General features: G+C 40.4%; 1 protein-coding gene across 1 annotated transcript in view; it reads left to right on the top strand.

Annotated features, from left to right (window-relative positions):
* ITGA8 (integrin subunit alpha 8) overlaps positions 1 to 18,093 on the top strand; it is a 195,684-nt gene extending 177,591 nt beyond the window's left edge. Inside the window, exons 29-30 of the mRNA XM_060097784.1 lie at positions 13,453 to 13,575; positions 15,286 to 18,093. Of these exons, the coding sequence (XP_059953767.1) occupies positions 13,453 to 13,575; positions 15,286 to 15,372 (210 nt within the window). The 3' untranslated portion in view covers positions 15,373 to 18,093. The remainder of the gene's footprint in view (positions 1 to 13,452; positions 13,576 to 15,285) is intronic.
* Positions 18,094 to 24,950: the final 6,857 nt, after the last annotated feature.

Raw genomic sequence — 24,950 nt, 5'->3', positions numbered from 1 at the left:
ATATTTCTTCCATTAAATGCAGCTTTATTTTTTGGGTAAGACTACATTTTACTTTAACCAATAAAAATCCAACAGTTGTCACTTGCTGCAAGTGTAAAATAAACACTGGATTTTGGAGACTTAGTAAAAACAAGAAGAAAAAAGGAAGAATATTTTTATATCAATTACATGTTGATATAATTTACATCAATTACATGATAATTTTGATATTTAGGGTCAAATTAAATATATTATTAAAATTAATGCCCCATGTTTCTTTTTACTCTTTTTAAATGTGATGACTATAAAATTTTAAATGACATATGTGGCTTGCATTATATTTCTATTGGAGAGCACTGATCTACAGCAGAGTTATAGAGTGTTCCAGCTTGGAGCTGTTGATACTACCAACAGAGCTTCAGAGAACATAGGGTGTTTAATAAATCTTATTTGAAATGAATGAAAAATTCTTACTATAAATTGGTGTTAAGTCATTAGGAACTCTAGAAATTAAGACCTATTTTTCTTATTTATTATCCAATGGATAATCTAAGCTTCTTGTGAGCTTGTCAAAATGAGCTGCCAAATATAAATATTAGAAATAACAAAGTTTGGGTATTTTTCAACATTTTATTTCGTGGCCAAGCTTCTTCCAAACCATCCTAGGGTTTCCACAGGACTATGACAAATTTAAATAAACGCTGGTCCCATAAAAGTGATCAATTAAGTCTTTTCTCTTAAGCTTGCCTGTAGAGTTCAAGTTTCTCGTCTATACAGAGTATTGAGTCTCAGGAAAGCTTGGCTTTACCTGTTTCCACTTGCAGATGAAATGCCCCGTTGCCATTTACAGACCTGTATATGTCACCTGACTCCCTAATCAATGTGTTCTCAGAAAGTCCTCTCCTTCCAAGACCTGGATGACTCTCCCAATGATGTGTTACCTTTGACTCATCCACCCTTTCCTAGCAGCAGCCATCTAAATCCTCAGCCCTGGAAATCTGAAGAAGTGCTCTGGGGCACTACTGTTGTTCTGTATTTCTACTGTCTCTAGCGTAACAACTTCTCGACTAGGCAGTGAAAAACCTAGATAAGCTTAGGGAACCACCAGGGGCGACGGAAGGTCTCTGCACCTGCACCCGGTTTAGATCGAGATCGGGCAGCCTCCGTGCCACACAGAAGTCCTAAAGGCAGCAGGCGAGGACAGCAGAATGCAGGCTTGGGGGCAAAGTCACTAAGTTTGCCTTCCTTTAAATCTCTATGTCCTTTCCCCTTAGTTAATTACAGATGGTGAACGTATATGACATGCATAATCCTTCCACTCAAAGTGCTCAGAGAAAGGGTATGAAATGGTACTTTTCAAATGAACATAATGTTACCAGGAGCAGACTGGCAAAAGTTTTGGTGATGAGAATTTCAGATTTTGGAATGGATAAGGACATCAGTGATCATCTTCTCTGAGACTGTTTTAAGACTGTTGTCAGACTCTTTGGAAGCAAATGCAAACAGAAAGCCAGTAGATTTTGTAATTATACTTTGTAAAGCTGTTTTCTGCTTCTAGACACCCTACTAAGCATACCCTGTTCAATTTAATGGGGTATGAAATGGGGTATTTTATTTGTACTTTTCCATCACTTGTGCAAAAAAACCTTCAAATATCATTATTAGATCTTTGTGAGTGACCTCTCCTGCTTGTTTCCACAGGTAGACCATGGCGGGGGGCGGGGTTTGGTTTTTTCTTTTAATTTTTACTGGATCATAGGTGATTTACAACGTTAGTTTCTGCTGTATAGCAAAGTGAACAGTTATAATATATACATATATCCACTCTTTTTTTAGATTCTTTTCCCATATAGGCCATTACAAGAGTACTGAGTAGAGTTCCCTGTGCTATACAATAGGTCCTTATTAGTTATCTATTTTATATATAGTAGTATGTATATTTCAACCCCAGTCTCCCAATTTATCCCTCCCCCCTTTCCACCCTGGTAACCATAAGATTGTTTTTTTACATCTGTGAGTCTATTTCTGTTTTGTAAATAAGTTCATTTGTACCATTTTTTAAGATTCTACATATAAGTGATATCATATGATATTTCTCTTTCTGTGTCTGACTTATTTCACTGAGTATGACAATCTCCAGGTCCATCCATGTTGCTGCAAATGGCATTATTTCGTTCTCTTTTATGGGTGAGTAATATTTCATTGTATATATGTACCATATCTTCTTTATCCATTCATCTCTCGATGGACATTTAGGTTGCTTCCATGTCCTGGCTATTGTAAATACATAGTGCTGCAGTGAACATTGGGGTGCATGTATCTTTTTGAATTATGGTTTTCTCTGAATACATGCCCAGGAGTGGGATTGCTGGATCATACAGTAGCTCTATTTTTAGTTTTTTAAGGAATCTCCATACTGTGATCCATAGTGGCTGTACCAATTTACATTCCCACCAACACTGTAAAAGGGTTCTCTTTTCTCCACACCCTTTCCAGCATTTATTTATTTATTTATTTATTTATTTATTTATTTATTTATTTTTTTCTGTACGCGGGCCTCTCACTGCTGTGGCCTCTCCCGTTGCGGAGCACAGGCTCCGGACACACAGGCTCCGCGGCCATGGCTCGCGGGCCCAGCTGCTCCGCGGCATGTGGGATCTTCCGGGATCGGGGCACGAACCCGTGTCCCCTGCATCGGCAGGCGGACTCTCAACCACTGCGCCACCCGGGAAGCCCTCCAGCATTTATTTTTTGTAGATTTTTTGATGATTGCCATTCTGACCAGTGTGAGGTGATACCTCATTGTAGTTTTGATTTGCATTTCTCTAATAATTAGTGATGTTGAACATCTTTTCATGTGCCTTTTGGCCATCTGTATGCTGACAGACTAGTTTTATAGATAAGACATTGAAGCCTGCAATAGCCAAGTGGCAAAGAAACTCAGCAAAAACTCAGCAGCTATTCTCTCATTCCATTTCTTTTTATTAAACCAACAATTTGAACAGACCATCAGCCCTTATTTCAACTCCTTCAGCTTAGTTTTTTTTTTTAACTTAAAAAATTAGAACTGTTTCCTATGTTATAATGAAATATTGGGAGGTGACTTCAGACATTAATTAGGTAAATCAGAAGAGGGAACATGGAAAAGTACTGTTGCCTGTGTTCCTGTAAATTATCTATTAGTAAATTTTGGTGATCTCTAACACATGCACAAAATACAGACCAAAACTATGTTGTTTCCTTAGTGGACTTAGACCTTAGGGGGAAGAAACATTTACAAGAAACCTCAGAATTCTCCATGGCACCAGATTTTCTCTCTCCTAGGTCACTGTAACTGGCTTATGAGTGCATGACCACTACTACCCTTTGTAGCTCCAAAGTTCTGAAATTCTCATTCTGAAAACTGTATCACAAGGTGAAAGCGATGCGGCAGCTCACATGCTGGGAAAGTTGGTGCAGGGCGCAGGAAGAAGGGGGTTCACGCTGTTTTGACTTCCATGGAGTCAAGCCTCAACAGTGACTGTGGCCCCTCCTGCTCCCACCAGCTCTCCTTCAGCTTCTTCCGGTTCAGGAGAAAGAGGGTGTATGTGATCGTGCTCAGTTGTTGAGAGAGAAAGAAAGCAACAATAATGGCAGATGGATGCTGCAGCCGTGTGGCTGACAGGGTCTTGGTGCTCCAGCCGGGTATCAGGCCTGAGCCTCTGAGGTGGGAGAGCCGAGTTCAGGACACTGGTCCACTAGAGACCTCCTGGCCCCACGTAATATCAATCAGCGAGAGCTCTCCCAGAGATCTCCATCTCAACACTAAGACCCAACTCCATTCAACAACCAGCAAACTCCAGTGCTGGACACCCCATTCCAAACAACTAGCAAGACAGGAACACAACCCCATCCATTAGCAGAGAGGCTGCCTAAAATCATACTAAAAGTTCACAAGCAGCCCAAAACACACCACCAGGCACAGTCCGGCCCACCAGAAAGACACGATCCAGCCTCATCCACCAAAACACAGGCACCACACCCCTCCAACCAGAAGCCTACAAAACCCACTGAACCAACCTTACCCACCTGGGGCAGACACCAAAAACAACGGGAACTACAAACTGGCAGCCTGTGAAAAGGAGACCCCAAACACAGTAAGTTAAGCAAAATGAGAAGACAGAGAAATACGTAGCAGATGAAGGAGCAAGGTAAAAACCCACCAGACCAAAAACATGAAGAGGAAATAGGCAGTCTACCTGAAAAAGAATTCAGAGTAATGATAGTAAAGATGACCCAAAATCTTGGAAATAGAATGGAGAAAATGCAATAAATGTTTAACAAGGACCTAGAAGAACTAAACAGCAAACAAACAATGATGAAAAGCACAATAAATGAAATTAAAGATTCTCTAGAAGGAATCAATAGCAGAATAATTGAGGAAGAAGAACAGATGAGTGACCTGGAAGATAAAATAGTGGAAATGACTACCACAGAGCAGAATAAAGAAAAAAGAATGACAAGAATTGAGGACAGTCTCAGAGACCTCTGGGACAACATTAAACACACCAACATTCGAATTATAGGGGTCCCAGAAGAAGAAGAGAAAAAGAAAGGGACTGAGAAAATATTTGAAGAGATTATAGTTCAAAAAACTTCCCTAATAAGGGAAAAGAAATCATCAAGTCCAGGAAGCACAGAGAGTCCCATACAAGATAAATACAAGGAGAAACACGCCAAGACACATATTAATCAAGCTCTCAAAAATTAAGGGAAAATTAAGGGAAAAGCAACAAATAATATACAAGGGAATCCCCATAAGATTAACAGCTGATCTTTCAGCAAAAACTCTGCAAGCAGAAGGGAGTGGCAGGACATATTCAAAGTGATGAAAGGGTTAGGCTTAGGGTTAGGGTTACTCTACCAAGATTACTCTACCCAACAAGGATGTCATTCAGATTCAACGGAGAAATTAGAACCTTTACAGACAAGCAAAAGCTAAGAGAATTCAGCACCACCAAACCACGATTACAACAAATGTTAGAGGAACTTCTCTAGGCAGGAAACACAAGAGAAAGAAAAGACTTATAAAAACAAACCCAAAACAAGTAAGAAAATGGTAATAGGAATATACATATTGATAATTACCTTAAATGTAAATGGATTAAACACTCAACCAAAAGACACAGACTGGCTGAATGGATACAAAAAAAGGACCCATATATATGCTGTCTAAAAGAGACCCACTTCAGACCTAGGGACACATACAGACCGAAAGTGAGGGGATGGAAAAAGATATTCCATGCAAATGGAAATCAAAAGAAAGTTGGAGAAGCAATTCTCATATCAGACAAAATACTTTAAAGTAACAGCTATCACAAGAGACAAAGAAGGACACTACATAATGATCAAGCGATTAATCCAAGAAGAAGATAGGGCAATTGTAAATATTTATGCACCCAACATAACAGCACCTCAATACAATAAGGCAAATGCTTACAGCCATAAAATGTGAAATCGACAGTAACACAATCATGGTAGGGGACTTCAACAGCCCAATTTCACCAATGGACAGATCATCCAAAATTAAAGTAAATAAGGAAACACAAGCTTTAAATGATACATTAAACAAGATGGACTTAATTGATATTTATAGGACATTCCAACCAAAAACAACAGAATACACTTTCCTCTCAAGTGCTCATGAAACATTCTCCAGGATGGATCATATCTTACATCACAAATCAAGCGTTAGTAAATTTAAGAGAGTTGAAACCGTATCAAGTATCTTTTCTGACCACAATGCTATGAGACTAGATATCAATTACAAGAAAAAAAACAAACACATAGAGGCTAAACAGTATGCTACTAAATAACCAAGAGATCACTGAAGAAATCAAAGAGGAAATAAAAAAATACCTAGAAACAAATGACAATGACAACACGATGACCCAAAACCATTGGGATGCAGCAAAAGCAGTTCTAAGAGGGAAGTTTATAGCAATGCAATCCTACCTCAAGAAACATCTCAAATAAACAACCTAACCTTACATCTAACGCATTTAGAGAAAAAAGAACAAAAAAACCCCCAAAATTAGCAGAAGGAAAGAAATCATAAAGAATGGATCAGAAGTAAATGAAAAACAAATGAGGAAACAGTAACAAAGATCAGTAAAACTAATAGCTATTTCTTTGAGACGATAAACAAAGCTGATAAACCATTAGCTAGACTCATCAAGAAAAAAACGGAGAAGACTCAAATCAACAGAATTAGAAATGAAAAAGCAGAAGTAACAACTGATACTGCAGAAATACAAAGGATCATGAGAGATTACTACAAGCAACTCTATGCCAGTAAAATGGACAACCTGGACGAAATGGACAATTTCTTAGGAAAGCACAACCTTCTGAGACTGAACCAGGAAGAAATAGAAAATGTAAACAGACCAATCACAAGCACTAAAAATGAAACTGTGATTAAAAACCTTCCAACTGGGCTTCCCTGGTGGCGCAGTGGTTGAGAGTCCGCCTGCCGATGCAGGCAACATGGGTTCGTGCCCTGGTCCAGGAAGATCCCACATGCCACAGAGAGGCTATGCCCGTAAGCCATGGCTGCTGAGCCTGCGCGTCCAGAGCCTGTGCTCCGCAATGGGAGAGGCCACAACAGTGAGAGGCCCACGTACCACACACACACACAAAAAATCTTCCAACTAACAAAAGCCCAGGGCCAGATGGGTTCACAGGCGAATTCTATCAAACATTTAGAGAAGACCTAACACCTATCCTTCTCCAACTCTTCCAAAATATAGCAGAAGGAGGAGCACTCCCAAACGCATTCTGCGAAGCCACCATCACCCTGATACCAAAACCAAAGATGTCGCATAAAAAGAAAGCTAAAGGCCAATATCACTGATGAACATACATGCAAAAATCCTCCACAAAATACTACCAAACAGAATCCAACAGCAGATTAAAAGGATCATACACCATGATCAAGTGGGGTTTATCCCAGGAGTGCAAGGATTCTTCAGTATATGCAAACCAATGTGATACACCATATTAACAAATTGAAGGATAAACAACATATGATCATCTCAATAGATGCAGAAAAAGCTTTCGACAAAATTCAGCACCCATTTATGATAAAAGAAAACTCTCCAGAAAGCAGGCATAGAGGGAACCTACCTCAACATGATAAAGGCCATATATGACCAACCCACAGCCAACATCATTCTCAATGGTGAAAAAGTGAAACCACTTCCACTAAGATCAGGAACAAGACAAGGTTGCTCACTCTCACCATCATTATTCAACATAGTTTTGGAAGTTTTAGCCACAGCCATCAGAGAAGAACAAGAGATAAAAGGAATACAAATTGGAAAAGAAGAAGTAAAACTGTCACTGTTTGCAGATGACATGATACTATACATAGAGAATCCTGAAGAGTCTACCAGAAAACTGCCAGAGCTAGTCAATGAATTTGGTAAAGTAGCAGGACACAAAATTAATGCACAGAAAGCTCTTGCATTCCTATACACTAATGATGAAAAATCTGAAAGAAAAATTAAGGAAACACTCCCATTTACCACTGCAACAAAAAGAATAAAATACCTAGGAATAAACCTACCTAAGGAGACAAAAGACCTGTATGCAGAAAACTATAAGACACTGATGAAAGAAGTTAAAGATGATACAAACAGATGGAGAGATACACCATGTTCTTGGATTGGAAGAATCAGTATTGTATCACAGCAAGATCCTTTTTGACCCACCTCCTAGAGAAATGGAAATAAAGACAAAAATAAACACATGGGACCTAATGAAACTTAAAAGCTTTTGCACAGCAAAGGAAACCATAAACAAGACCAAAAGACAACCCTCAGAATGGGAGAAACTATTTGCAAATGAAGCAACTGACAAAGGATTAATCTCCAAAATTTATAAGCAGCTCATGCAGCTCAATAGCAAAAAAACAAACAACCCAATCCAAAAATGGGCAGAAGACATAAATAGACATTTCTCCACAAAAGATATACAGACAGCCAACAAACACATGAAAGGATGCTCAACATCTTTACTTATTAGAGAAATGCAAATCAAAACTACAATGAGATATCATCTCACACCAGTCAGAATGGCCATAATCAAAAAATCTAGAAACAATAAATGCTGGAGAGGGTGTGGAAAAAAGGGAACACTCTTGCACTGCTGGTGGGAATGTGAATTGGTACAGCCACTATGGAGAACGGTATGGAGGTTCCTTAAAAAACTACAAATAGAACTACCATATGACCCAGCAATCCCACTACTGGGCATATACCCTGAGAAAACCATAATTCAAAAAGAGACATGTACCAAAATGTTCATAGCAGCCCTATTTACAATAGCCCGGAGATGGAAACAACCTAAGTGTCCATCATCGGATGAATGGATAAAGAAGATGTGGCACATATATACAATGGAATATTACTCAGCCATAAAAAGAAATGAAATTGAGCTATTTGTAATGAGGTGGATGGACCTAGAGTCTGTCATACAGAGTGAAGTAAGTCAGAAAGAGAAAGACAAATACTGTATGCTGACACATATATATGGAATTTAAGAAAAAAATGTCATCAAGAACATAGGGGTAAGACAGGAATAAAGACACAGACCTACTAGAGCATGGACTTGAGGATATGGGGAGGGGGAAGGGTAAGCTGTGACAAAGTGAAAGAGCGGCATGGACATATATACACTACCAAACGTAAGGTAGATAGCTAGTGGGAAGCAGCCGCATAGCACAGGGAGATCAGCTCGGTTCTTTGTGACCGCCTGGAGGGGTGGGATAGGGAGGGTGGGAGGGAGACGCAAAAGGGAGGGGATATGGGAACATATGTATATGTATAACTGATTAAATTTGTAAAAAAAAAAAAATCAGTATTGTGAAAATGACTATACTACCCAAAGCAATCTACAGATTCAATGCAATCCCTATCAAACTACCAATGGCATTTTTCACAGAACTAGAACAAAACATTTCACAATTTGTATGGAAACACAAAAGACTCCAAATAGCCAAAGCAATACTGAAAAAGAAAAACGGAGCTGGAGGTTGAAACTCCCTGACCTCAGACTATACTACAAAGATACAGTAGTCAAGACAGTATGGTACTGGCACAAAAACAGAAACATAGATCAATGGAACAGGATAGAAAGCCCAGAGATAAACCCATGCACATACAGTCACCTTATCTTTGATAAACGAGGCAAGAATATACAATGGAGAAAAGACAGTATCTTCAATACGTAGTGCTGGGAAAATGGGACAGCTACATGTAAAAGAATGAAATTAGAACACTCCCTAACACCATACACAAAAATAAACTCAAAATGGATTAAAGACCTAAATGTAATGCCAGACACTATCAAATTCTTAGAGGAAAACACAGGCAGAACACTCCATGACATAAATCACAGTAAGATCCTTTTTGACCCACCTCCTAGAGAAAAGGAAATGAAAACAAAAATAAAGAAATGGGACTTAATGAAACTTAAAAGCTTTTGCACAACAAAGGAAACCATAAACAAGACGAAAAGACAACCCTCAGAATGGGAGAAAATATTTGCAAATGAAGCAACTGACAAAGGATTAATCTCCAAAATATACAAGCAGCTCATGCAGCTCAGTATCAAAAAAACAAACAACCCAATCCAAAAATGGGCAGAAGACCTAAATAGACATTTCTCCAAAGAAGATATACAGATTGCCAACAAACACATGAAAGGATGCTCAACATCACTAATCATTAGAGAAATGCAAATCAAAACTACAATGAGGGGTGGCGCAGTGGTTGAGAGTCTGCCTGCCGATGCAGGGGACACGGGTTCGTGCCCCGGTCCGGGAGGATCCCACATGCTGTGGAGCAGCTGGGCCCGAGAGCCATGGCCGCTGAGCCTGCGCGTCCGGAGCCTGTGCTCCACAACGGGAGAGGCCACAACAGTGAGAGGCCCGCGTACCACAAAAAAAAAAAAAAAAAAAAAAAAAAAAACTACAATGAGGTATCACCTCACACCAGTCAGAATGGCCATCATCAAAACATCTACAAACAATAAATGCTGGGGAGGGTATGGAGAAAAGGGAACCCTCTTGCACTGTTGGTGGGAATTTAAATTGTTACAGCCACTATGGAGGTTCCTTTAAAAAACTAAAAATAGGGCCTCCCTGGTGGCGCAAGTGGTTGAGAGTCCGCCTGCCGATGCAGGGGATACGGGTTCGTGCCCCGGTCTGGGAGGATCCCATATGCCGCGGAGCGGCTGGGCCCGTGAGTCATGGCCGCTGAGCCTGCGCGTACGGAGCCTGCGCGTCCGGAGCCTGTGCTCCGCAACGGGGGAGGCCACGGCAGTGAGAGGCCCGCATACCGAAAAAAAAAAAAAAAAAAAACTAAAAATAGAACTACCATATGACCCAGTAATCCCACTACTGGGCATATACCCTGAGAAAACAATAATTAAAAATGAGTCATGGGGCTTCCCTGGTGGCGCAGTGGTTGGGGGTCCGCCTGCCGATGCAGGGGACACGGGTTCGTGCCCCGTTCCGGGAAGATCCCACGTGCCGCGGAGCGGCTGGGCCCGTGAGCCATGGCCGCTGAGCCTGTGCGTCCGGAGCCTGTGCTCCGCAATGAGAGAGGCCGGAGCAGTGAGAGGCCCACGTACCGAAAAAAAAAAAAAGAGTCATGTACCACAGTGTTCATTGCAGCCCTATTTACAATAGCCAGGACATGGAAGCAACCTAAGTGTCCATCGACAGATGAATGGATAAAGAAGATGTGGTACATATATACAGTGGAATATTACTCAGCCATAAAAAGAAATGAAACTGAGTTGTTTGTAGTGAGGTGGATGGACCTATAATCTGTCATACAGAGTGAAGTAAGTCAGAAAGAGAAAAACAAATACCATATGCTAACACATATATATGGAACCTAAAAAAAAAGTAAAAAATGTTTCTGAAGAACCTAGGGGCAGGACAGGAATAAAGATGCAGACACAGAGAATGGACTTGCGGACACGGGGAGGGGGAAGGGTAAGGTTGGACAAAGTGAGAGAGTGGCATGGACACATATACACTACCAAATGTAAAATAGATATCTAGTGCAAAGCAGCTGCATAGTACAGGGAGATCAGCTCAGTGCTTTGTGACCCCCTATAGGGGTGGGATAGGAAGGGTGGGAGGGAGACACAAGAGGGAGGGGATATGGGGATATATGTATACATATAGCTGATTCACTTTGTTACACAGCAGAAACTAACACATCATTGTAAAGCAATTATACTGTAATAAAGATGTTTTAAAAAAACAACTGTATCAGTGTGCCTCCAGTAATATTAGGGTCATTTTAAGTTATCATTTCATGCCCTTTCTCTGAGCACCTTAAGATGCAGGATTGAGCACTGATTTCATACGTTATCAGATGTAATTCACCAAGGAAAAGGGATATAAAGAGAAATGGTCTGGTCCCCAACTGGCTTGTGGAGCCATATCCATGCAGAGGATCACTTCAGAGTAAATTACTTAGGCTGCAGATTCCAGGTGGCATGGAGATGTCTGAGTCCTTGCAATGCATTTCTTCAAAATTGGTACCATGTGTCCTGTCCTCAAACCGTGTCAAGTAGGGTGAGTGTGATCCCACTGTGGTCATGGAACGTTGCTATCATGAAACTTCCTATCGATGCTCTGGATGAATAGGGGCAACACCGGCCAGGGAAGCTAACGGGCAAAGGAGGAAGGTACAAAGGTGAGTAGGTTACGCCAGCCTTTCTCTCATTGAGAGCATCTGTCAAGTCCCGGCATTCCTCACCACGTGGAATCTCTAGCGGTTTCACCACCATCAGTGTTGTTGTTCAGCCTGGATGTAAATGATACTTGGGGCTGGAGAATCAAGTGAATTAAGTCATCAGTACGTGTGTGGCACAAGGGACGTGGACCAGGATGAAGGAGCAATAAAAACCTTGACAGGCTAAGAAGAGCACAGGCAGAATGCTCAAATCTAGTTAAGAAGATGAAAGGAAAGATGTGAGCAGAGGGACTTCCCTGGTGGTCCCGTGGGTAAGACTCCGTGCTCCCAGTGCAGGGGGCCCGGGTTCGATCCCTGGGTGGGGAACTGGATCCCACATGCTGCAACTAAGACCAGGCACAGCCAAAATAAATAAATAAATAATAAAACAAATCAATAAATATTAAAAAAAAAAAAAAAAAAAGACGTGAGCAGAGGCAGGACCCAGCGCTAGGGCACGGGCTATGAAAACACCCATGTTTCCAGCCAGGGGAAGCACCAGAACCACCAACCCGCCCTGAGTTCACTCTCACCTCCTGGGGGGGTAGGGGAGTGTGGCCTAGAGTTTCTGCATGTGGGTCAGGATGAGACTCAGGATCCTTCCAACCAACACAGTTAAAACGAGGAGCACATGAACCAGTTCAACTGAGGCGATGCTCACTTCTCTCTAAAACCAGATAGGCCTGCTTTGGTGAATAACATTTTAGATCCAAGAATGTTTTTCTTTCTCTTTTCTTTGACAGCAGTTGTGCGCGGCAGGGCTGGGTCTCTCCTTGGTTTGTTTGGGCGTCTCCAGAGGCAGAGGTCCCCAGCACATGGGCTATAGGAGAGCTTCTTCTTCCCACGTGGGGAGGCAGGGGTGGGTCACACACATGGAGCGTGCAGTCCTGCTGGGAAGGTCTCATTTTCCCTCTAAGTTCCCTTGCAACAGTGGGGAATTCAGTGAGGCCCAATAGCAACTGAAAATTGGATTTAAGACCGAAGGCAGCTCCAATACATCGGGACAATTAGCGTTCATGTCGCTGACTACAGTTACTTTCATAAAATGTGAGTTACTTTCATAAAATGCATCATGGCCTTACATGACTGTGACTACTAGAGCAATGATGGCTCTTTCTTGATAGAGCACAGAGCCAAGGGCTAAAGAGGCAGTGACACTAATTAGATCTGTGGATCACTTAGCCCCCGGGACTCAATTTTCTCATCTGTAAAATGGGGAACTCGGTGATGTCTATCCTTCTTGCACTCCAGCAGTCCATGGGTGTTTGCAAGCTCACCTCTCAGTGAGGTGAGCCCAGTTCTGTGGAGAAACGTGTGGGCAGACTTGGCTTTTTGTAGGGTCTACTTTTAGCCATTTTTGGCCGTAAAAGGTCCAACCCAATTTAAGGTAACTCCTTTCCACCTCAATTCTATTCTAGGGTTTCTGGGTTGGTATAAGCCAAACACCCACCAAATGTCTGTAATTGGACTTGCACCTAACCTGGGAGGCCTGAGAATGTGCCAATTTTTAAGATGCCATGTTCGAGTGCTGTAAACCGTCAAATCTCCACTGGGGTGATATCAATTATTGCATGGATCCTTTCAGAAGTACTCCCCCCAGTATTATATTGGTAATTACTGCTCTATTTCACCCAATAGTTTTCAAGTTAGAGCTCATTTCTTTTATGTTCCATTCCAGATTAAAACATCGGTTATTTGGGCAACCCCAAATGTTTCCTTCTCGATCCCGTTATGGGTAATAATACTAGCAATACTTCTTGGATTATTGGTTCTGGCCATTTTAACCTTGGCTTTATGGAAGGTAAGTTTATTTGCTTTCTTTTCCTTTTTCAGTAGAGAGGCCACTGAGAGGATTTAGAAGGATATACCTAGGATTTTAAAAGACAAGGCTAGAGGCATGATTTGGGGATTTCCAACATAGGGACATGAAGGGAAAATGGTCTTGTTTGCTTTAGCAAACTTAGTATGCTTGTGGAACTGACATTTAAGAAGATTGAGGGTGTTTACTGACGTTTTTATCTTGTAATTTCTTGTAAATAAATGTAAAGAGAGTTGGACCTTATTAACTAAGGCCTGTGATCTTCTTTCCAATATCTTGGAGTGATCATGTTATGATGAAGACTTCTTTTTCTTATTTAATTAATCGAGATCTTAAGCTTTTTGTTGACACAATCCTATCAGCAATACTTTGAGAGTTTTCTTTATAAGCACTACACGGATGCAATTAATATAGTAATTAATTATTACATGGGCTTTCAATGACACCACATAGATCATGCATGTTCTAATATTCTCAGACTTGCTTTTTTGATCTTGCCAACTACTCCATCTCCATTAAGAAGCCTTAACTTACTCTTTCATGTGTTTTGCTGAAGTTTCTGCTAAAAGTCTACAATGTGAATTAATTTCTGGTCCCCAAACCACAGTACTGCCAAGTTTCACAGAGCTTTCCATTCCAAAATAGAAACAATGTCACGATGACATGACTGTGCAAGTAATTAATCCAGTCACATCTTGGTTAATCACTATTGTTGTCATTCTCCAAAATCATAGTGTATTTTTATTTTGAAACAACATGAGGCATGCTTAATAAACTGATAAAACCTTGCCTTTTCAGTTAAATAATGGCTTTCCTGAACATTATCAGCTGTTTTGTGCCATCCTGAGCCCACAAAGGTCTATTGCACAGTCTACCTTTACAAATAGACTTTCATGTTAGTCTGTTATTTATAGAAACTTTATGTCCATAAATGATGCAACGATACACAGCAATTGATAGAATATTGCACTAGTCCTACAAAGGAAAGATGACTCAATGGTTGTAAGTCAAACCCAACAAATGGGGCTTCCAACCTAAGAAACAATAAGAATTAAGGTTCTAGGTTTCTAGGAAAAGTTATATTCTCCTAGACCAAGTACTCCTTTGAAATTCAGGAGAATGAAAATTCTATAATCACCTCTTCCCCGAGTTGCTGATTGATCTTCGGAGTCCCGAAGATGTTCTGGGATTGAAATAAAGGACCCATCTAATTTTCCTCCATATACTGTATGTTCCACCAAGTGCAGAGAGATAGACAAGCATCTCCTCACTTCTTCCTTCAGTCCATCCCAAGGTAGCCCACAGTCCACTTCAGGAATCTGCCATCCCTGGCTGGCAGTTCACATTGTTGCTGGCTCCAGAAAACATGTCGAAAGCAGAGAGGGACTCCTTGGGCCAGGTTGCTGTAACCCCAGAAAAATATACAAGGTCCATAAGCGGTTTATATAAAATGAACATTCTCCCACCACCATGGACATGGCAGGAAGGATACAGATGCTCTGCGTAGGCAGTGAACTCCTCTCTGCAGGTAAAGAACACACTGCTTTCACCTCCTAATTTGGAGAATTGGGCAGATTATATTCTCAGAGCACCAAATTCCTTAGACAACAAATAAAGGGAAAACTCTTAGAATGAGGACTTTCACAAATTCTCAGGATGACCTGACTTGCTAGCCCGTTTCTCTCTTTGTAGTGTGGATTCTTTGACCGAGCAAGACCCCCCCAGGATGATATGAATGACAGGGAACAGCTGACCAATGAGAAAACCCCTGAGGCGTGAAAAGGAAAACCAAAGACCAAACAAACTCCGACACTGGTCCAGTTCAAAGAAAAGAAGGATCAGGAAGGTTCAACCAAGGTTTTCCTCTACCTGCCAGTGTCCTAAGAAATGGAAAGGCCATGGTATCACCTTGTCTACACTGTGCTTTGGAAAAGTTGCCTCGGATCCCAGTGACCCTTTTGGGGAAGGAAGCATCCTCGACGCTGCAGAAACAATGGACAATCGTGGAAGATGTCTTTGGCTTTGAGTCCTTCCGTATTTGGCAGACACTCTGAAATGGGTATGGGAACGTGAGGCTGCTTTCCAGATAAATCCAACTGAAGTCTCAAAAATGCAATGTCTGAATTAGGATAGACTTTAGAAGGTGAACTAGGACCAAACCTTCCGACACTACTGTATCCAACGGAATATTTGACACCTCCCTCTGGAAGAGAAACATTTCTAATGACGTTACTGCTCAGGGAGACCAGCCTATGCTGTTGGGACTGTGAAAGTACTTTGGAAACGGCAAAGATCATCTTTGTAAGTGAGGATAACGATTTATTTATTTATTTTCCATGGCTCTAGGCTGATACTCTAGAGGATTTGGAAATTAAGATTTGGTTCGCTGGTTTTCAAAATCACTCACTAGATTTCCTTCCGAGATATCCAGTTTGTGCAGAATATATCATTTAACAGAACTTAGTCAGGATTTAGACAGCGTTAAAGAAAAGCAAATTGGTATTCGAAGACCGTTTCACTTAACACCTTGCTGCCTTCTACCTGAAATTACTTTCATTCACACTTTCCAGGGACTCACATCTGCTTAATTTAGCTTTGCAAAAAGTTGCATTTGTACTTCCTTTTACAAAAAAAAAAAAAACAATCATCTTTCCGTTGACTTAATTAGCAATATACAAATTTCCAGGGACTCTTGACCCTAGGTGGTGCTTAAAAGTAATGGTAAAATTTCTAGAGTCCATTAATAAAAAAGCAATTTAATAATTTGGGTAAACATATTATTTTTAATATCTACAAGAGGCAATGCCAACATTTAGCTTGGTATTAAACACCTATTTTTTTCTACTACACCTCAAACTTATATTCACAGAAAAGACATGTTAAACATAAATAGGAGGAAACATGAAGTTAGGCAGATGTGAGATGAACCTAGAAAACATGTTCCTAGGGATTTTATTTAGAATTGCCTATTCCCACTTTACTATTCATTTTTACTGCTAATCTTTATAGTACATGACTTTGGAAAATAATTTTTACTTAAGCTATTTTCCCATTATCTTTAATTTAACCATCACAGAAACTTTATGTTTAAAACTCTTGTAAATAATCCATAATCATGTGTAACAGTATCATTTTTCAAGTAAAATTGACCAGCCAAATTTATATAGTCTGCCCAAGTTTGTATCCTTTTTATGATAATGAAAAACTATTATGAAGAGAAGCTGAACAAATTTTATATTTATGTGCAATATTTTATAGACCTATGTATCAAAAGCATGTTTACACTGGCATTAGTTATTTTTTAAATTAATATCCTGAATATTAAGTATGATAGAACCAGCAGACCCAAATCCTTAAGTTTATGAAGCAGTTGGAAAATTTATATCCCTATTTCAACAATCACACTTGATTTGAAAGATGAGCCAGACTCACAGACACTAAATTTTCGGTCATGCCTTAACCTGGAGAGGAGCCATTTGGTTACAGCTACACAACTTCCTTGGAAACCAAACGAAAGGCACATGGACGAATACACTGAACAGTTCATATTCTGCCTGCTTGTGGTTAAATTCTGTCACGGTAGTGGTTTCAAGCTGTCAGGAACCAAAGTCTGGCTCCCAGTGTGTGTGGCTCACTGGGTGAGAACTGCACGTTTCAAAGAGTTGGAGGGTCCCACACCAGCCTCAGGGGGTCTTAGGTGTTAGTTGTCTGGGTAGAATTGGTCGTACAGGGAGGTGGCCGTTTCTGTAAGATGATTGGAGGGATGTCTCTCCAATCATATTACAGAGATGGGTCTCTCTTCCCCCAAATAAAGCCCCAACTCTTCTCGTCATGCCTGACTTCTGGCCAAGAGAGAATAAAAGATCCCTGAGAAAACACACCTATTGCCTTTTAAGCTACCCTTTGCGAAGGAACTCTTAGGTCTGGGACCCTATAAGCCAGGGCGTACAGACACCTGGAGGAGACTCGAGGTGCCAGGGGCAAGGCTGGATCCAGAACAGAGCAGGTATGAGGACTTCAGAGGCAAGCTCCAGGCTCACAGTCTCAGCCAAGAGTGGTCCCCGTCTAGAAGGAGAGGCGCTGCCACCTGCAGGCAGTTCACAGATGGCCATCAACGCACACTGAGGTCGGGTGTGTTCTTGAGCATCCCCCGCATGGAGAATATTCTACCAGCGCACTGAGTGAATCTGCTTCTCATCATGTAAAGCCAATCACTTTCGTCATTCGTAATGTGCCGTGCTTCTCTTAGAATCTATCTATATTTTAGATATGCCTTTTGAAATACTTGCAGCTAGCGTTTAAGAATGGGAAAAAATGGGCAAATCAAGTTTTATAAACTTGGAGATTTTTATACACTAAGTAAACAACATGGACCAGTCGCCACTGAAGCCCCACTCTTTGAACTCAACTCTTGCTTTATTTAAATACATGTGTAGATATCTGTGAAGATTTTCATGTACCTATTTACCTTGTCACTAATAAAATTAAAAATTAAAGACATGATGACTATTTGTGGTTTGTTTCGCAAGCAACATAAAGGTTTCCCACAATGGCAGACACCAAAGGTTTCTGTCTTTACGCCTTCATTTTTAAACATTTATTTATTTATTTATTTATTTATGGCTGTGTTGGGTCTTCGTTGCTGTGTGGGCTTTCTCTAGTTGAGGCAAGCAGGGTCTACTCCCCATTGCAGTGCACGGGCTTCTCATGGTAGTGGCCTCTTCTGTGGCAGAGCACGGGCTCCAGGGGCACAGGCTTCAGTAGCTGTGGTACATGAGCTCAGTAGTTGTGGCACGCAGGCTCAGAAGTTGTGGCTTGTGGGCTCTAGAGTGCAGGCTTAGTAGTTGTGGTGCACGGGCTCAGTAGTTGCTCTGCGGCATGTGGGATCTTCCCAGACCAGAGCTCAAATCCGTGTCCCCTGCATTGGCAGGTGGACTCCTAACAACTGTGCCGCCAGGGAAGCCCACACCTTGATTCTTTACTACAAAATCATTTAACATTGGAAGAGATTAGAAAGAGCGAGAACACGACACTTCTTTGGGATGATGACCATGTTCTAAACTTAGATTGTGGTGACGTTTGCATGAATAAACTAAGAAGGACTGGACTGTACGCTTTAAATCGGTGCATTTTACGGTATGTGACTTAAATCTCAATACATATGTTTAAAAAGGTGTGAGTCATTTCTAATACTTACACTTTCATACAACTGATTTCTTTTCTCTAACTGCTGTCAAATTTTGTCCATATAAAAATCTTGCTTTTTTATGAAGCCTTCTTTGAGTCTTCAGCCAACTTAAAGGCTCCTCCTGTTCTCCAATGGCATTCTGTGAATGACTACACTTTTCCGTTTGTTCTCATGACTGTTTTCCAGCTGGGCCAACCCTCTGTGTGAGCAGGAATATCTTTCACCTTTGTGTTTCCTACACCTAGCACCAACATCTGTTATATAGTCAGTGCTCAAAAACCGTTCTAAACTGAATGAATGAATATACATATATGCACAGTAATAATCATGGGAAATATGTACTTCTGTAATCTGCTCCCATGATAAAGCTTGGAGATACACACATTTTTTTATCCTATTTATAGTGTTCACACAGTGTTGTTATAATAGTTACACAATGTTTGATCCAATTAGCAGACCATCATTTGTTTAACCAACCCTCTTATTGGAAATATTTGTTCACAGATTCATATATTAAGAATAGCATGAAATTGAATACTTTCATACATGAGGCTTCTTTTTGGTTATTTTGGTTATTTCAATGAGTGAACTTCAAAAAAGTGAGGTGGTTTGGTTAAAGTATATGAAGATTTTTGTAGTTCTTGATAATATATGTTTCTTAAGAGGACTAGATCAATTTGCATTAACCTAAAATACCATTTCCTTCATAATTCTGTCAGCATTTTAAAATATTTTGGTAATTGCTTTCAAATATTACTTTATTTCAATTTGTATTTCACTGGAATTTGGTACATTTAATGTACACATTTGAGTTCTAATATTTATCAACCATTTAATATAGACCAATTTATTGCTCATAAAGGTATTTAAATAGTTGCCACTTCTCTGGTATTCATGAATTCCGGTGAAAAGAACCCAGTGCCTGGATGCTTTTCTTATAGCCGAAAGCAAGCAGTAGGATGAATCCTTCACTTCATACTGTATATTCACTCACAGTATAAAGCCTAGACATATCTAAAAATTCAGGGTGGTCCAGAGGTGCCTATGTATCCCAGATGAAAAAATGTAAAAGGAAATAAGATTCAGGAATATTGGTGCTGAAAATCAATGTGCCATGCCAGTACAAACTAGCTGAGTGGGGCAAGACTTCCCCTCAGCACACCCAGAATAATCTATAATGGGCTAGCCCCACCGGTTAGAGGCCACGCATGCTCATGGTGGGGGAAATGAAAGAAGTCTTGTCGTGTCTTGAGAGTAGTAAAGTGCTTTCTAGTTGTATGCATGCAACAACAGCTCAGCCTTCTCACCAAATTCTGTTGATACCTTTGTCACTTCCAGCCATTTTATATACAGATACTGTACAGCATCAAAACTTTCTAAAGGTTGAGTTGAGATCTGGGTGCCTAGAGTGGGCAAAATAAGATAAGGATCACTCCTTGGAGAATTCTGAGAAAAGGCAGAATTCCCCCCAGAGTTGCACACTTCCGCTGTGAAAGGTGACCATCTCACAGGTTACCTTTATAAGACTCAGCACCCTGGTGACCTCAGGAAGAACCAAAACATGAACACCTTTGGTTGCTATCCATGAATGCCAACACAGTACCTCTCTAGGGCCTAATGTTCTTTTCCCCACATACAGCAGATTTTCTCCTTCAGAACTGTGATGACATTAAAAGTTGATTTCTGGCCTTCTAAGCTTGCATCCTTCCTCGCTGTCCTCTCCCTTCTCGCCACCCACCACCTGCTCTGGAGGAGCTGGCTCAGTCTACTGCTGCCAAACAACATGTGGATACGGTGGTGTGGGACCAGGCATCCCGAGCACCGGGCCTGGGCCGCCTCTTGCCTCACCTGGACCCACCCACTGGACGCGGGACAGCAGGGGAGCTCTCCCTTCATTTTTGAGCCGTGTGGCTGACAGGGTCTTGGTGCTCCAGCCGGGTATCAGGCCTGAGCCTCTGAAGTGGGAGGGCCAAGTTCAGGACATTGGTCCACCAGAGACCTCCCGGCCCCATGTAATATCAATCAACAAGAGCTCTCCCAGAGAGCTCCATCTCAACATTAAGACCCAGCTCCACTCAACAACTAGCAAGCTCGAGTGCTGGAGGCCACATGCCAAACAACTAGCAAGACAGGAACACAACCGCACCCATTAGCAGAGAGTCTGCCCAAAATCATACTGAGTTCACAGACAGCCCAAAACACACCACTGGACATGGCCCGGCCCACCAGAAAAACAAGATCCATCCCCAGCCACCAGAACACAGGCACTAGTCCCATCCACCAGGAACCTACACAAGCCATACAACCAACCTCACCCAATGGGGGCAGACACCAAAAACAACGGGAACTACAAACCTGCAGCCTGTGAAAAGGAGACCCCAAACACAGTAAGTTAAGCAAAATGAGAAGACAGAGAAACACACAGCAGATGAAGGAGCAAGGTAAACACCCACCAGACCAAACAAATGAAGAGGAGATAGGCAGTCTACCTGAAAAAGAATTCAGAGTAATGATAGTAAAGATGATCCAAAATCTTGGAAACAGAATGGAGAAAATATAAGAAACGTTTAACAAGGACCTAGAAGAACTAAAGAGCAAACAAACAATGATGAACAACACAATAAATGAAATTAAAAATTCTCTAGAGGGAATCAATAGCAGAATAACTTGAGGCAAAAAACGGGTAAGTGACATGGAAGATAAAATAGTGGAAATAACTGCCACAGAACAGAATAAAGAAAAAAGAATGAAAAGAATTGAGGACACTCTCAGAGACCTCTGGGACAACATTAAACACAATATCATTCGAATTATAGGGGTCCCAGAAGAAGAGAAAAAGAAAGAGACTGAGAAAAAATATTGAAAGCAACAAGGGAAAAGCAACAAATAAAACACAAGGGAATCCCCATAAGGTTAACAGCTGATCTTTCAGCAGAAACTCTGCAAGCCAGAAGGGAGTGGCGGGACATATTTAAAGTGATGAAGGAGAAAAACCTGCAACCAAGATTACTCTACCCAGCAAGGATCTCATTCAGATTCGATGGAGAAATTAAAACCTTTACAGACAAGCAAAAGTTAAGAGAATTCAGCATCACCAAACCAGCTTTACAACAAATGCTAAAGGAACTTCTCTAGGCAGGAAACACAAGAGAAGGAAAAGACCTACAAAAACAAACCCCCCAAACAATTAAGAAAATGGTAATAGGAATATACATATTGATAATTACCTTAAATGTAAGTGGATTAAATGCTCCAACCAAAAGACATAGACTGGCTGAATGGATACAAAAACAAGACCTGTATATCTGCTGTCCACAAGAGACCCACTTCAGACCTAGGGACACATACAGACTGAAAGTAAGGGGATGGAAAAAGATATTCCATGCAAATGGAAACCAAAAGAAAGCTGGAGTAGCAATTCTCATATCAGACAAAATAGACTTTAAAATAAAGACTACCAGAAGAGACAAAGAAGGACACTACATAATGATCAAGGGATTGATCCAAGAAGAAGATATAACAATTGTAAATATTTATGCACCCAACATAGGAGCACCTCAATACATAAGGCAAATACTAACAGCCATAAAAGGAGAAATCGACAGTAACACACTCATAGTAGGGGACTTTAACACCCCACTTTCACCAATGGACAGATCATCCAAAATGAAAATAAATAAGGAAACACAAGCTTTAAATGATACATTAAACAAGATGGACTTAATTGATATTTATAGGACATTCCATCCAAAAACAACAGAATACACATTTTTCTCAAGTGCTCATGGAACATTCTCCAGGATAGATCATATCTTAGGTCACAAATCAAGCCTTGGTAAATTTAAGAAAATTGAAATTGTATCAAGTATCTTTTCCGACCACAACGCTATGAGACTAGATATCAATTACAGGAAAAAAACTGTAAAAAATACAAACACATGGAGGCTAAACAGTACGCTACTAAATAACCAAGAGATCACTGAAGAAATCAAAGAGGAAATAAAAAAATACCTAGAAACAAATGACAATGAAAACACGATGACCCAAAACCTATGGGATGCAGCAAAAGCAGTTCTAAGAGGGAAGGTTTTAGCAATACAATCCTACCTCAAGAAACAAGAAACATCTCAAATAAACAACATAACCTTACACCTAAAGCAATTACAGAAAGAAGAACGAAAAACCCCCAAAATTAGCAGAAGGAAAGAAATCATAAAGATTGGATCAGAAGTGAATGAAAAAGAAATGAAGGAAACAATAGCAAAGATCAATAAAACCAATAGCTACTTCTTTGAGAAGATAAACAAAATTGATAAACCATTAGCCAGACTCATCAAGAAAAAAAGGGAGAAGACTCAAATCAACAGAATTAGAAATGAAAAAGGAGAAGTAGCAACTGACACTGCAGAAATGCAAATGAGCACGAGAGATTACTACAAGCAACTCTATGCCAATAAAATGGACAACCTGGAAGAAATGGACAGTTCCTTAGAAAAGCACAACCTTCTGAGACTGAACCAGGAAGAAATAGAAAATATGAACAGACCAATCACAAGTAATGAAATTGAAACTGTGATAAAAAATCTTCCAACAAACAAAAGCCCAGGACCAGATGGCTTCACAGGTGAATTCTGTCAAACATTTAGTGAAGAGCTAACACCTATCCTTCTCCATCTCTTCCAAAATATAGCAGAGGGAGGAACACTCCCAAACTCATTCTATGAGGCCACAATCACCCTGATACTAAAACCAGACAAAGATGTCACAAAGAAAGAAAACTACAGGCCAATATCACTGATGAACATAGATGCAAAAATCCTCAACAAAATACTAGCAAACAGAATCCAACAGCACATTAATCCAAACAATCGTACACCACGATCAAGTGGGGCTTATCCTAGGAATGCAAGGATTCTTCAATAGATGCAAATCTATCAATGTGATACACCATATTAACAAACTGAAGGATAAAAACCATATGATCATCTCAATAGATGTAGAAAAACTTTCAACAAAATTCAACACCCATTTATGCTAAAAAAAAAAAAAAACTCCAGAAAGTAGGCACAGAGGGAACCGACCTCAACATAGTAAAGGCCATATAATACAAACCCACAGCCAACATTGTTCTCAAAGGTGAAAAAGTGAAACCATTTCCACTAAGATCAGGAACAAGACAAGGTTGCCCACCCTCACCACTATTATTCAACATAGCTTTGGAAGTTTTAGCCACAGCTCTCAGAGAAGAAAAAGAAATAAAAGGAATCCTAATCGGAAAAGAAGTAAAACTGTCACTGTTTGCAGATGACATGATACTATACATAGAAAATCCTAAAGAGTCTACCAGAAAACAACTAGAGCTAATCAATGAATTTGGTAAAGTAGCAGGACACAAAATTAATGCACAGAAAGCTCTTGCATTCCTATACACTAATGATGAAAAATCTGAAAGAAAAATTAAGAAAACACTCCCATTTACCAATGCAACAAAAAGAATAAAATACCTAGGAATAAACCTACCTAAGGTGACAAAAGACCTGTATGCAGAAAACTATAAGACACTGATGAAAGAAATTAAAGATGATACAAACAGATGGAGAGATATACCATGTTCTTGGATTGGAAGAATCAACATTGTGAAAATGACTATACTACCCAAAGCGATCTAAAGATTCAATGCCATCCCTATCAAACTACCAATGGCATTTTTCACAGAACTAGAACAAAAAATTTCACAATTTGTACGGAAACACAAAAGACTCCAAATAGCCAAAGCAATCTTGAGAAAGAAAAACAGAGCTGGAGGAATCAGGCTCCCTGACCTCAGACTATAATACAAAGCTACAGTAATCAAGATAGTATGGTACTGGCACAAAAACAGAAAAAGAGATCAATGGAACAGGATAGAAAGCCCAGAGATAAACCCATGCACATATGGTCACCTTATCTTTGATAAAGGAGGCATGAATATACAATGGAGAAAAGACAGCCTCTTCAATAAGTGGTGCTGGGAAAACTGGACAGCTGCCATGTAACAGAATGAAATTAGAACACTCCCTAACACCAAACACAAAAATAAACTCAAAATGGATTAAAGACCTAAACGTAAGGCCAGACACCGTCAAACTCTTAGAGGAAAACACAGGCAGAACACTCTATGACATAAATC

Source organism: Mesoplodon densirostris, chromosome 4, assembly GCF_025265405.1.
Source record: "Mesoplodon densirostris isolate mMesDen1 chromosome 4, mMesDen1 primary haplotype, whole genome shotgun sequence".
Taxonomy (NCBI): Eukaryota; Metazoa; Chordata; class Mammalia; order Artiodactyla; family Ziphiidae; genus Mesoplodon; species Mesoplodon densirostris.
Note: the sequence above shows the minus strand (reverse complement) of the source record. Positions and strands in the feature narration are given on the sequence as shown.